We start from the raw sequence: 10901 nt of genomic DNA, 5'->3' as shown, positions 1-10901 counted from the left end.
CACAAGTTGTAAAATCCAGCCCTGGGGAGAGAAGTTACCTTTGCTGTAAAACAATCTGCCGACTGGGTTTCACAATCTCTGTCGTCTTTCTCTCCCCACAGCAATAATTTTACGGTGTTTGCCCCCAAACCAGTTTTTCATCAGCCGACATGTGTAATTACCACCAGACAGGTTTTGGATAACCCATCCCCTGGTGCAGCTTCTCCTCCCACCCTCATCTACCCAACCTTCCAGCCTTGCTTTGAAAACTGACCTCTTTTGGACCTCAAAATTTTAAATTATAAACAACAAAAAGGAGTAAATTTGAAATTGCTTTCTGAGATTGAACGTTGCTAATTCCTGGAAATGTGCAAGGCCAGGGTGAATGGGGTTTGGGGTAGTGGAAGGTGACCCTGCCCATGGCAGGGGGTGGAACGAGATGATCTTAAAGGTTTCTTCCAACCCAAACCATTCTGAGATTCCCTGATTCTATGGTCAAAGCAGGGAGTAGTAAATGCTGACTGGGTTTCATCCCAGGAAGAAGGGGAAAAAAAGGTGCCAGTGTCAGATAACTTGGCAGTGGTTGATGGATGGGAGCTGGGGAAGCCCAGCTCAGCTGACACCTGGTGCTCCATGACCCACCTGTGCACGGCACCCTGGCTCTGCATGGCTGATGCCAGAGCAGAGGATTCTGTGCCAAGCAAGCTCAGGCTCCTGCAGAGCTCACTGCTGTGAGTTCTGAAGGTAAGAGAGCACTGCTTGCTGCCCACCTCCACCCACAGGACAAGCCAGAAGGAACTCCTCCCTGGAGCCTGTGTGAAGCAAGAGCAGCTAGGATCTGTCCCTTGGATTGGGAAACCTGGCTGCTCCATCTGTACTTTCAGGCACCCTCCAAATAAAAGCCAGGCTTGGTGCTGCCTGTAGAAGTGTGGAAACAGTGTTCATAACCACCCACCTGGACTTTGCACAGGTCCTGGATGCCAGGGAATCTCATGGGCCACTGTCTTGGCCTGCCCAGGCAGGAGGATGGAATGAGATGATCTTTAAGGTCCCTTCCAACACAAACCACTCAGTGATTCTGTGATTCCATGGCCCCTCCTGCCCATGCAGACCCTCACTGCAGCCCAGCTCCTCAGGCAGCTGTTCCCACCCTTCCACCAGCTGCAGGCATCTGCTCCAAGTCCTCGTTTCTGCTCACAGCTCCACACCAGTGACTGCAGTAGGGTCACCAGCAGCACCAGCAGGGTCTGTGCAGTCCTACCCCATCTTCCCAGGACCACTGAGGTTGGGAAAGTCTTCCAAGATCAATGAGTCCAACCTATGACCAATCCCCACCCTGTCACCCAGCCAAGAGTGGCATGTCCACTCATTCCTGGGACAGTTCCATGGACGGGGACTCCACCTCCTCCCTGGGCACCCCCTTCCAATGCCTGACCCCCCTTTCCATGGAGAAATTCTTCCTGATGTCCAATTTGATGTTTTGGCTGCAAGGCCTCACGTGTCAGGCATTTGGACACCAAGAATGACAGAGGGGGACAGAAATGCTGATGCATTTACCCTGGCAGGGTTGGGAGGAGAGGAGCAGAGGCTGAGGCAAGCCCAGGACCATGGCAAAGGTGATTTCTCCCATCAGACCATTGCCATCTCCTGGCATTGCTCCCCAAAAGTGGAAACTTCTGATGGGAAAGCTCTGTGGGAAGTTATTGAAAAGATCTGAGCTAATAAAATCCAATTTGCTTAAATGTTATTGCTACAGCAACACAACATACATTGAAACAAAGCACTTTGGTGAAAAACCGGGATGATTTAGGACAGAATGCAACTCTGAAATCCTGGCATTTCTCTTGAGAGGGGCTTTGGATTATTTTCCCATTGGCTCTGGGCAGACAAAGCCAAACATCCATTTCTGGGAGCATCCATCCTTGAGACCCCATGCTCACCTGTACCAGCAAGGATAACCACAGTGAGCCCTCCAAGAGGTACAGGCAGCGTCTGCATCCCTGGAAATGCTCACATCAGTAATTTGCAGCCCAAGGATGAAACATTTCTTGCAGAAATCTTTCTCTAGGTGTCCAGACAAATCCTGGAGAGCAGGACAGACATCAAGCTATGCTCAGCAGTCACATTTATGTAGCCACACAAGTCTCCAGCTTTATAATTTGGGATCATAGTGCAGGATACAAAAGGAACAGGCCACAGCCTTGTAATGTGCATTATTTTTTTCATATCACTGTTTTTCTTGCATCCCAAGCAACAATCACTTAAGCTACAGTTCAGCTGGCAAACAGAGCACCAATGCAGTTACATTGAGGTTACTTATCTTTGGTGCCCATTTTGCCACCAGCAGGAGCATTTAAAAACTGCCCTTAAAACTCAGCAGAGATTTGGAGCTGCTGCAAGAGGAGAACATCCTGCGTCCTGACTATTTGCAGGATTTGCCATGTTTTAGGGAAGGCAGGCAATCTTACTCTGATCCATGGAGTCCTTATTTGCTGCTGTCTGGGTTTTTGGCAGACATGAGGAATTCACAGAAATACTCCTGCATCTTGAAAGCTTTGGCTCTGTAGTGATGCCCATCCATCTGCTCCTAATCTTGTGTTACTGCAGGTTATTTTCTCATTTAATGCATCTTGGTGGTCCCAGGGATCCTCTCTGCTCTTGGCTTGTCTGCTCCCAGTGCTGATAAACTCTTCCCAGAGCTGGTCCAGATGCTCAAACCCCTGATTATGAACAGGCCAAACTCCAGCAGGGTCTGGCTGTAGATGGGGCTGAAGGTCTGGCTGCAGGTGGGGGCTCATGATGGGGATGTTTAGGGGTGGAAAGGGTGGCACAAGGTCAGATATGCTATTTCATAGACTCACAGAAGGGTTTGGGCTGGAAGGGACCCTAAACACCCCCTAAACACTCCTGCCATGGGCAGGGACACCTTCCACTGCCCCAGGTTACCCCAAGCCCCATCCAACCTGGCCTTGGACACTGCCAGGGATCCAGGGGCAGCCACAGCTGCTCTGGGCACCCTGGGCCTCACACCACCTTCACAGCCAAGAACTTCTTCCTAATATCTGATCTAAATTCTAAACATTCTTGAAGAATCCAGCTTTCTGAGTCTCAGTTTCAGGCCCATCATCGCTTAAAACAGCAGGACAAAGCGAGGTGTGCAGGGGATGGACATCACTGTGGAATCAAGACACCTCCACTGATGATAGGCAAGGGAGGGAGCTTTCCACAAAGCCCTGCTCTCTGGAGCAAACATTGTCTCTGGGTGACCCCTGGGGCAGTTTGGACATCTCTGGTGCTCAGCTGTATCCTATGAGCCTCTGACTTTCCCTCTGGCATCAGGGAAATGGAGGGGGAATGTGGGGATTAGAGGTCTGGGGAGCAACATGAATGTCCCTGTGGGATCCTGGTGGTGTTTCCACTTGTTTCACCTCCATCTGGTTTTCCCCTCTCTTTTTACCTCCCTCAGACCAGGAAAAGAGGCACAGGCACTTCAGTTACCCAAAAATTAATTGTCTTGGGCTTGAGAAGTGTTTTCCAGAGATCTTGGAATAAACTAGTTTTTTTCTGAGATTGGCTCAGTTGGTCAGAGCCCAGTGCTGGTAATGGCAACGTTGTGGCTTCCTCCCTGTGTGGGCCACTCACTGGAGAGCTGCACTTGATGGTCCCTGCGGGTCCCTTCCAAGTCAGAATATTCTGTGATTTTGTGACAAACATCTTAAGTATCATTTTCAAAGACTATTTTTAACAGGCAGCAGCGGTTGGCGAGCCCTTGTTGCTGTAGCACTGGGTGGAATGTATGTGATTAAAGTGGGGGGTCCTCTAGCAGAGCCCCAGGCCCAGCTGAGGTAGGACACAAAGAGGTGGGAAATTCACCTTGGGCAGGGGACGGGGAGCAGGGAGGTGGAGGCAGATCAGGAGACAGGCTCAATCCATCACCCAAGGAGCTCTGAGCCCTCCGCACCATTCCCACAAGCTTTCACCCTGTGAGGAGCGACAGGGAGAGGCACCCAGCCTCACAGGAGGAGCAGCAGGACGTGACCAGCGCCAGGAGCACTGAGCCATCCCCACAGAGCCCTCCTGAGCTGTATTCTGCTCCCACCACCCACATGTTCCTCTCCCTCCATCCTGAGCTAAAGGATGGTCCCTCCCAGAGCAGGAGAAGCGACACCCTGTACCCACAAAGAGATGGGGAAATGTCAAGCTTTAAACATTTATTACTCAGATGAGGCATTTTATAGCATACAGTGGATCTGATGTTCTATAAACAAAGACTGAATTGCCACAAAGAGTTATGAGCTCCCTTGTTTTAACAGTCTCTGAAATGCAGAAAACGATGAGTTTGTGATTTCTCTAAGTATGAATATCTAGTCTTTACTCTCCCCAAAACCTTTTTCCTTTTTTTTTTTGATTTTTAAAAATTTTTTAAAGCGCTTAGTTTAACAAATATGATTAAATTAAAAATGTTGCTTTTTCAAATGCAAATAAATACATAAAAAAAAATTGCTAGCATTAACTCCGTGTTCTGCAGGACACCGCAGCTCCCTTGGCTATTGACAGTGGACTTAGCAACCCTTAGTATAATTTCTTCTGAAAAAATACTGAAAATATCACCAGGACTGCTTAATAGCTATCACCAAGAAGAGCAAAATTAGTGTAAAGCCATAAAATACCCAGCAGGGAAATTAAAAAAAAAAATCATATTTAAGATTCTGAGAGATTTCCAAGTGAGGGCTGTTATAAAAATAAGCACGAAAATAAATCTTAAGTTATTCTGACAAGTTTTCTTTCAAAGCCATCAATCATGCCAAGAATAGATACTAATTAATCTCCTTCAGGGGAAGAGGGGAACCAAGCAAATCACTTACTTTTCCTTTTTTTCTTTTCTCCCCATTTTTGTTTCACCTCCATATACACGAGACTTCTCTGAACAGCAGTGGAATCCCTCATGGGGAAACCAAGCAAGTCACTTTCTGCGTAGCAAAACTCGTCAGTTTGGAAAGATTTTTACCAGGAATTTTGAGGTGAATAATAACCTGGGGAGCCTGGCAGGGTGTCAGCAAACCTGCTCTGCATCCCAGGGAGATGGGCACAGAGGTGATGCTGCAGCCTCCACACCACCCTGAGGTTTGGCCCCACACACATTTGGCCCGAAGGGTTTGCTTTCCCCCTTTGCTGATGTAGTTGTATGGGGACAATGCAGTAAAACCCCCACACAAATACTTTTATTGAGCAGCAAAGATGGAATCTGGCTGATTTAGGGAGATGTTGCTGGTGGCTTTGCACCCAAAAATACATTTTGGAGAATTACGCTCTTTGGCGAACGTTTGCAAAGTAAGCCAAAAGATTAAAAAAAAAAAAAAAGAAAAAAATAAAAGAGAGAGAAGAAAACACTCCAGAATCCCCAGGTGCTTTCACCCCCAAAAATTCCTCAGCGCTGTTCCCCATCCTGCCCATCAAATGTCCTCATGGTACCTCTTTTCCCAACACGGTACCCTGGTGAATGATGTCATGTGTCTGCCAGCTTCCTGATGATGGACTTCAGAAAGATACCACTGGCAGCATGTAATTTTTGGGGAGACACCCCCATTTTTGGTCAACATTTTGATTCTTGTACATCAACAGAGTGACTGATGTATCAAAGCAGTTAATGGCTGGATGAACGTATGCTAATAGCAGAGATAAATGGCAAGACATTAAAAAACGACGGATTTCACATGAAAGTTCTTCATTTCCAGTGTTGGAAGGGAAAGTCATGGGCCAAGCCTGGTCAGTGGGGGATTCAGGACTGCCCCACAATGAGAAAATTGAATAAGCTCTCACAGCAGGTAGGGATAGGGAAATGCTTTAGGAGAAATACTGCCCTGTGGCTTACACTTTGACTCTGAATGCCTCCTGATGCACTGATGGGTGAAAAATTCAAGTTTTTAGAAAAAAAATCCCCAATTATCTGTGTTTTTATTTTCTTTTTTCTTCTTTCACTACATCCCAAGAAAAAGTTCTGTGGGAAGTGAGAAGCTGCAGGGGCCAGAGTGGCAGTCTGGATCACTGCTGGCAGGATCCCTGGCACTCCAACCATCAGGTTGCTGTCCCTGCTATAGGACTTTGCTGTTCTTAAAAAAAAAAGAAAAAAAAAAGACCAAACAACAAGACAAAACTGTTTTTCAGGCCTTCTCCCAGAAGACTGACACTCTGCCTGAGTGCACTGTGATGGGTGTTATATCCCCTTCTCCTCCACTCCTTGAGAATTCAGGGAGCAGAAAAAACAAAGAGCGATGGGCACAGCCCTGAGCCTTGTAATACTGATGGGCTTTGCCGTCCTAATGAAGTTCATCTGCTCATTAACACTATCAAACCACATTGCTACTAATGAAGCTGACCCAACGCAAGGCGCCCTCACTGTGCGAAGCTCCTGGGCTCGAATAAGTGAAGCAAAAGTTAGTTCTTCCAGGCAATTCTAGTGAACTCAGCAATCCTGTTGCTGCTTTCTAGGTAGACAGGAAAAATGAAGCTCCTCTTTCCAGCTCCTCTTGCTCCAGGTGCAGAATGAAAACTGGATCAGCAGACAACCAGACGAAAATTCAGGTAATGTTGAACTGCAGCATCACGATGCTCACCCTCCTACAATGCATTTTCTGCTGAAAATTTCTGCCCTTTAAATTTTGCAGCAAAAGTTTCCTCCCCATCGCAGACAGACCAACACATTCATAAGGCACCCAAAAACATACTACACATCCAAGGAGGTCGGGGTGAAATCTCTCTTCTCTACAAGCCACCAGAAATGCAACGTTTTGGTTGGAAAAATGAGTTTGAGCTGCTGAGCTCAGGCTCTCAGCCTGCCTGGTCCAGGGTCAGTGTGTGCCATCCTTGTGGCATAAATTCTCTTATCATAAAAGGAATAAATTGAACAGTGAGAAGAAGCCAGGATGAGCTGATGGCATCATGCCTTCCTTGGCTCCTGCAGGCAGAATGGGGCACCCTGCATCCTCACTAGGTTTCACTAGAAAAACCACCTGGAGGGATTTCCTAAGTCAAAGTGTTGCTAGATCAGCAAATTAGGAGCCCATGGCATCTTCTTCATGATTCAGGCAGGCATTTCCCCAGACCAGCCTCTCACCCTCTGGGTGGCACCTCCCCACTGTCCCCCACAACTGTGTTGTCCCTTGGGATGCTCCAGCAAGGAGCCATGAGGGGATCCTGGAGCCCCCTGGGGATCCCCGAGCACACCCTGCCTCTCTGAAGATGTCCCCCATCCCTCGATGGCACTGTGCCACTTACACTGAGCGTGGGACAGAGCTGCTCCTGCACACTGCACACACCTAGGAACGCTGGATAGCATATTCAGCTAGTTAGAAGCCAGGCTCAAACTTCTATTTTTGGCTTTTTCTATTTTTCCCTCTTCTTTTTTCCTTTTCTTTTTTTTTTTTTCTATACGCTGCTTGTCTTCTCCTTACGAGCCTCCGAAAAACATCAAACCTTCATTTCTCCCTTGCCCTGTACATTATTAGGCCCAACTATAACAGGCCTGGATTTAAATGTATAATTACAACCATGACAGTAATAACAATAAAGCACTCCTTCAATGGAAAAAAAAAATATTACAAAAAAAAAGTTAAATGATTATAGTGGCTGAGGAATAACGGCAACTTGAACAGCAAGAGCCACAGAATCCCCTGTTTTTAGAGCCCCTAGCTCAAAGGACACGTTTCTCAATCCACCGAGGAGGTTACTGGCAAGATGACGGCGGCTATGTAACTTCTGCAGTGGCTTTAGGACTCCTTTAAAACACTCCTTCTGTTTCAGCATCTTCACATAAATCGTTTCCCAGCTCGAGGGAAGGCGCTGCTCTCCCCGTCCCCGAGCTGCTCACAACTGTCCGTCCAACAATACAATAAGATAAGAAGAAATTACCAACGCTCGAGGAAAAGAAAAGCCAGTGCAAATAAGAAAGTCGTCTCGCTCTCCAATCTGCCTCTGAAGGGGTGGCGGGTAGGTGGGGGGAACACACAGAAAGTCGAAAACAAGAGAAGGAGGGGGGGACCTAACGCAAGCCCCGCTTGACAAAAGCCATCAATTATGAGCGTCTGGTGTAGTGTGTGCCTGGCTTTGTCCTCCCGAGACATCTGCTGCGTGCTGTCTCCTGCCAGTTGGCCAGGGCAAGGCAGGAGGACGGCGTGAAAACAATACTAGCCCCCACTTAGATTATTTTTTTTTCCCTCCTTTTCCAAATGCTCTGTCTTCTTTCGAAAGCCAAACAATAACCCGGCGGGATGCGCTGCTGCTGCTTGAGCAATGAGTTCAGAAAAAGAAACCCCTAAAACAAAACCACGGCAGGGAGGAGGGGTGGCACTTGGCGAGGCGGCTGAAAAAGAAACATGCTGCTCCCTCCCCACCCCACAAACGTATTCTCAAGCATGCTGGGGTTTGGTCTGCTGGGGGATTTAAATCAGAAAAGCTCTTGCCGGGTCCCGTCAAGGCGCATGTCTTCTTCTTCTTCTCGTCCCTTACCACCCCACCTTGCCCTGCCCCTCAAGCCGTCAGTTTTTGGATGGTCTTGTTGTAGTACTGCGTGATGGTGGGCGTCAGGGGGTTCCAGTTGTTGGCGTGCAGCTCAATGACCTCCAGCAGCAGGGACCTGGTCAGCATGGACTCGGAGGGACACAGCATCTTGTCGCGTGCTATCGCCAGCAGCTCCGTCATCATCTCAGGCAGCTGCTCCTCCAGCAGCCGGCCGGTGCTCTGCAGCTGTCGGGAGAAGAAGGGGTCAACCATGGATTACTGATCCTTGTGGGTCCCTTCTAGCTTGAGACAGGCTAGGATTCTACCACTCTATGATGTTAAAACACCCCTCCGGCTTTTTACAGACACCTCTCCCGTCCCTTCGATTCTGCCCTGCCTGGTGCAGGTAAGGTTAAAGGCGTCATGGCTTTTGAAAACCAAAACCACCCAGCAGCAGGCTCCAAGAGCTGAACACGAAGGGTGAGGTTTTCAAAAGCATCCGCACCAGGCTGCTGGAGGAGTGAATGGTTCAGCTCCCACTGACTTCAAAGGCAGCAGCGACGGATTGCTTTTGAAAAAAAGAAAAAAAATCCCACCTAACAATCATGCTATTGTCAAAACAAAGTGCAGGCTGTGATGTGGTATTCCTGCCTTCTACCTGGCCCTTCATTTAGTCGCTGATTCAGAGCTCCCAGTGACTCCCAGTCATTAGCTGGAATAAGCAGAACGCGCCTGTGTGCATAACAAATCCTGCCCTGCCGAGATCTGCATTTATACCTGTCATGCTGCTTTGCTGGAGACAGCCAAGGGCTTTTTCTAAAACAATTACTCCTTGGAGAGCCTCCATTGAGTAGCACAAGCCCTTGGTGGTTCAACAGAAAAGGTCCAAGTTTGGGGTGGACAGTGATGAGTCTGTGGGAGGCTCCCTAAAGCAGAGCTCCCCAAAGTCCTCACCTTAAAAACCAAATCTGCCTCCTCATCTGCTTTGCTGAATTTTAACTATTCAGGCTGCAACTTCAACTGCTCTCTGCAAGAAAAGAATCTGTCCCCATGGGCCCATCACTTCCCCAAAAAAAGTAGCCAATAGGAACTCTGCTAGAATTCACAGAATCACAGAATCAGTTAGGTTGGAAGAGGCCCCCAAGGTCATCGAGTCCAACTTGTGACTGATCACCACCGTGTCAGCCAGATCAGAGCACTGAGTCCCATGTCCAGTCATTTCCTTCTCTGAAAAACTGCTGCTGAGCACAGTGAGTCATGGGGCAGCTTTTGCTCCAACACAGCTGTTTCTGTGCTTGAAAATTGAATGGAAGGTGAGAAGGAACCAGGATGATATAATATTGTGATGGGACTCCAGGTACCAAACTTCTGCATCCATTTACATGCATCAGGAGCCCAGTGACAGAGTCTCAAGGGCTTTCATCTCACAGTGGTCTTCTACCTGAACTGTTCTTGTGAGACCGAACCTGGGATCCTGAATCCAGCTCTGGGGTCCTCTGAACAGGAAGGGCATTGACCTGCTGCAGTGAGGCCAAAGGAGGCCACGGAGATGCTGCCAGGGCTGGAGCCCCTCTGCTCTGGAGCCAGCCTGGCACAGCTGGGGCTGTTCAGCTGCACAAGAGAAGGCTCCAGGGACACCTCAGAGCCCCTGCCAGGGCCTCCAGGGGCTCCAGGAGAGCTGCACAGCCACTGGGGACAAGGCATGCAGGGACAGCAGCCAGGCAATGGCTTCCCAGGGCCAGAGGGCAGGGACAGATTTTGGGATCTTGGGAATTAGGAATTGCTGGCTGGGAGGGTGGGCAGGCCCTGGCCCAGGGTGCCCAGAGCAGCTGTGGCTGCCCCTGGATCCCTGGGAGTGTCCAAGGCCAGGCTGGATGGGACCTGGAGCAACCTAATGGAAAGTGTTCAAGATCATTGCAGACGGGTTGGACTAAATGACCTCCAAAGGCTCCTTCCAATCCAAACCATTTGATCATTCCAAAATGCACAGAGGCCACACAGCTGTTGGGTCTGGAAACATCCAACAGCTGCTAGTCACATGCATGGGCAAGGATGGAAGGGGTAAAGCAATGAGATCAGGGCAGATGTAGACATGCTTCCCTACCTCCATGGAGCAGCAAAGCACGGCATCTTCCTTCACATCCTGAGATTGCAACAACTGCAAAAGACAGAAGAGACAAACAGTGAGAAATGCATGATCTTCCTCCTCCTCCTCCTCCTCCTCCCTTACAACTTTCCTTCTATGTCTTTGTCCAGCTTGGCTTTTGTCACTTCTAGAAGAAAGGACATAAAATCAGAAGGAGGGAAGAAAACAGATTGTCCACACAAAAATTTCAAGTCAGCAGTGACAAAACATGGGCTAAAATTTAGACTAACAACTTTCACAATAGATTTTGTTTAGGTTACATTGCTTTTTTTATCCCATG

General features: G+C 48.5%; 1 protein-coding gene across 1 annotated transcript in view; it reads right to left on the bottom strand.

Moving 5' to 3' along the window:
- Positions 1–4175: 4175 nt before the first annotated feature.
- CTIF (cap binding complex dependent translation initiation factor) overlaps positions 4176–10901 on the bottom strand; it is a 146915-nt gene continuing 140189 nt past the window's right edge. The window contains exons 13-14 of the mRNA XM_031059640.1: positions 10580–10633; positions 4176–8721 (exon numbers count right to left, since the gene is read on the bottom strand). Coding sequence (XP_030915500.1) covers positions 8506–8721; positions 10580–10633 — 270 coding nt within the window. The 3' untranslated portion in view covers positions 4176–8505. The remainder of the gene's footprint in view (positions 8722–10579; positions 10634–10901) is intronic.

The sequence above is a fragment of the Geospiza fortis genome, unplaced genomic scaffold, assembly GCF_000277835.1.
Source record: "Geospiza fortis unplaced genomic scaffold, GeoFor_1.0 scaffold488, whole genome shotgun sequence".
NCBI lineage: Eukaryota > Metazoa > Chordata > Aves > Passeriformes > Thraupidae > Geospiza > Geospiza fortis.
The sequence above is the reverse complement of the archived record's forward strand: the minus strand, read 5'-3'. Positions and strand labels throughout refer to the sequence as shown.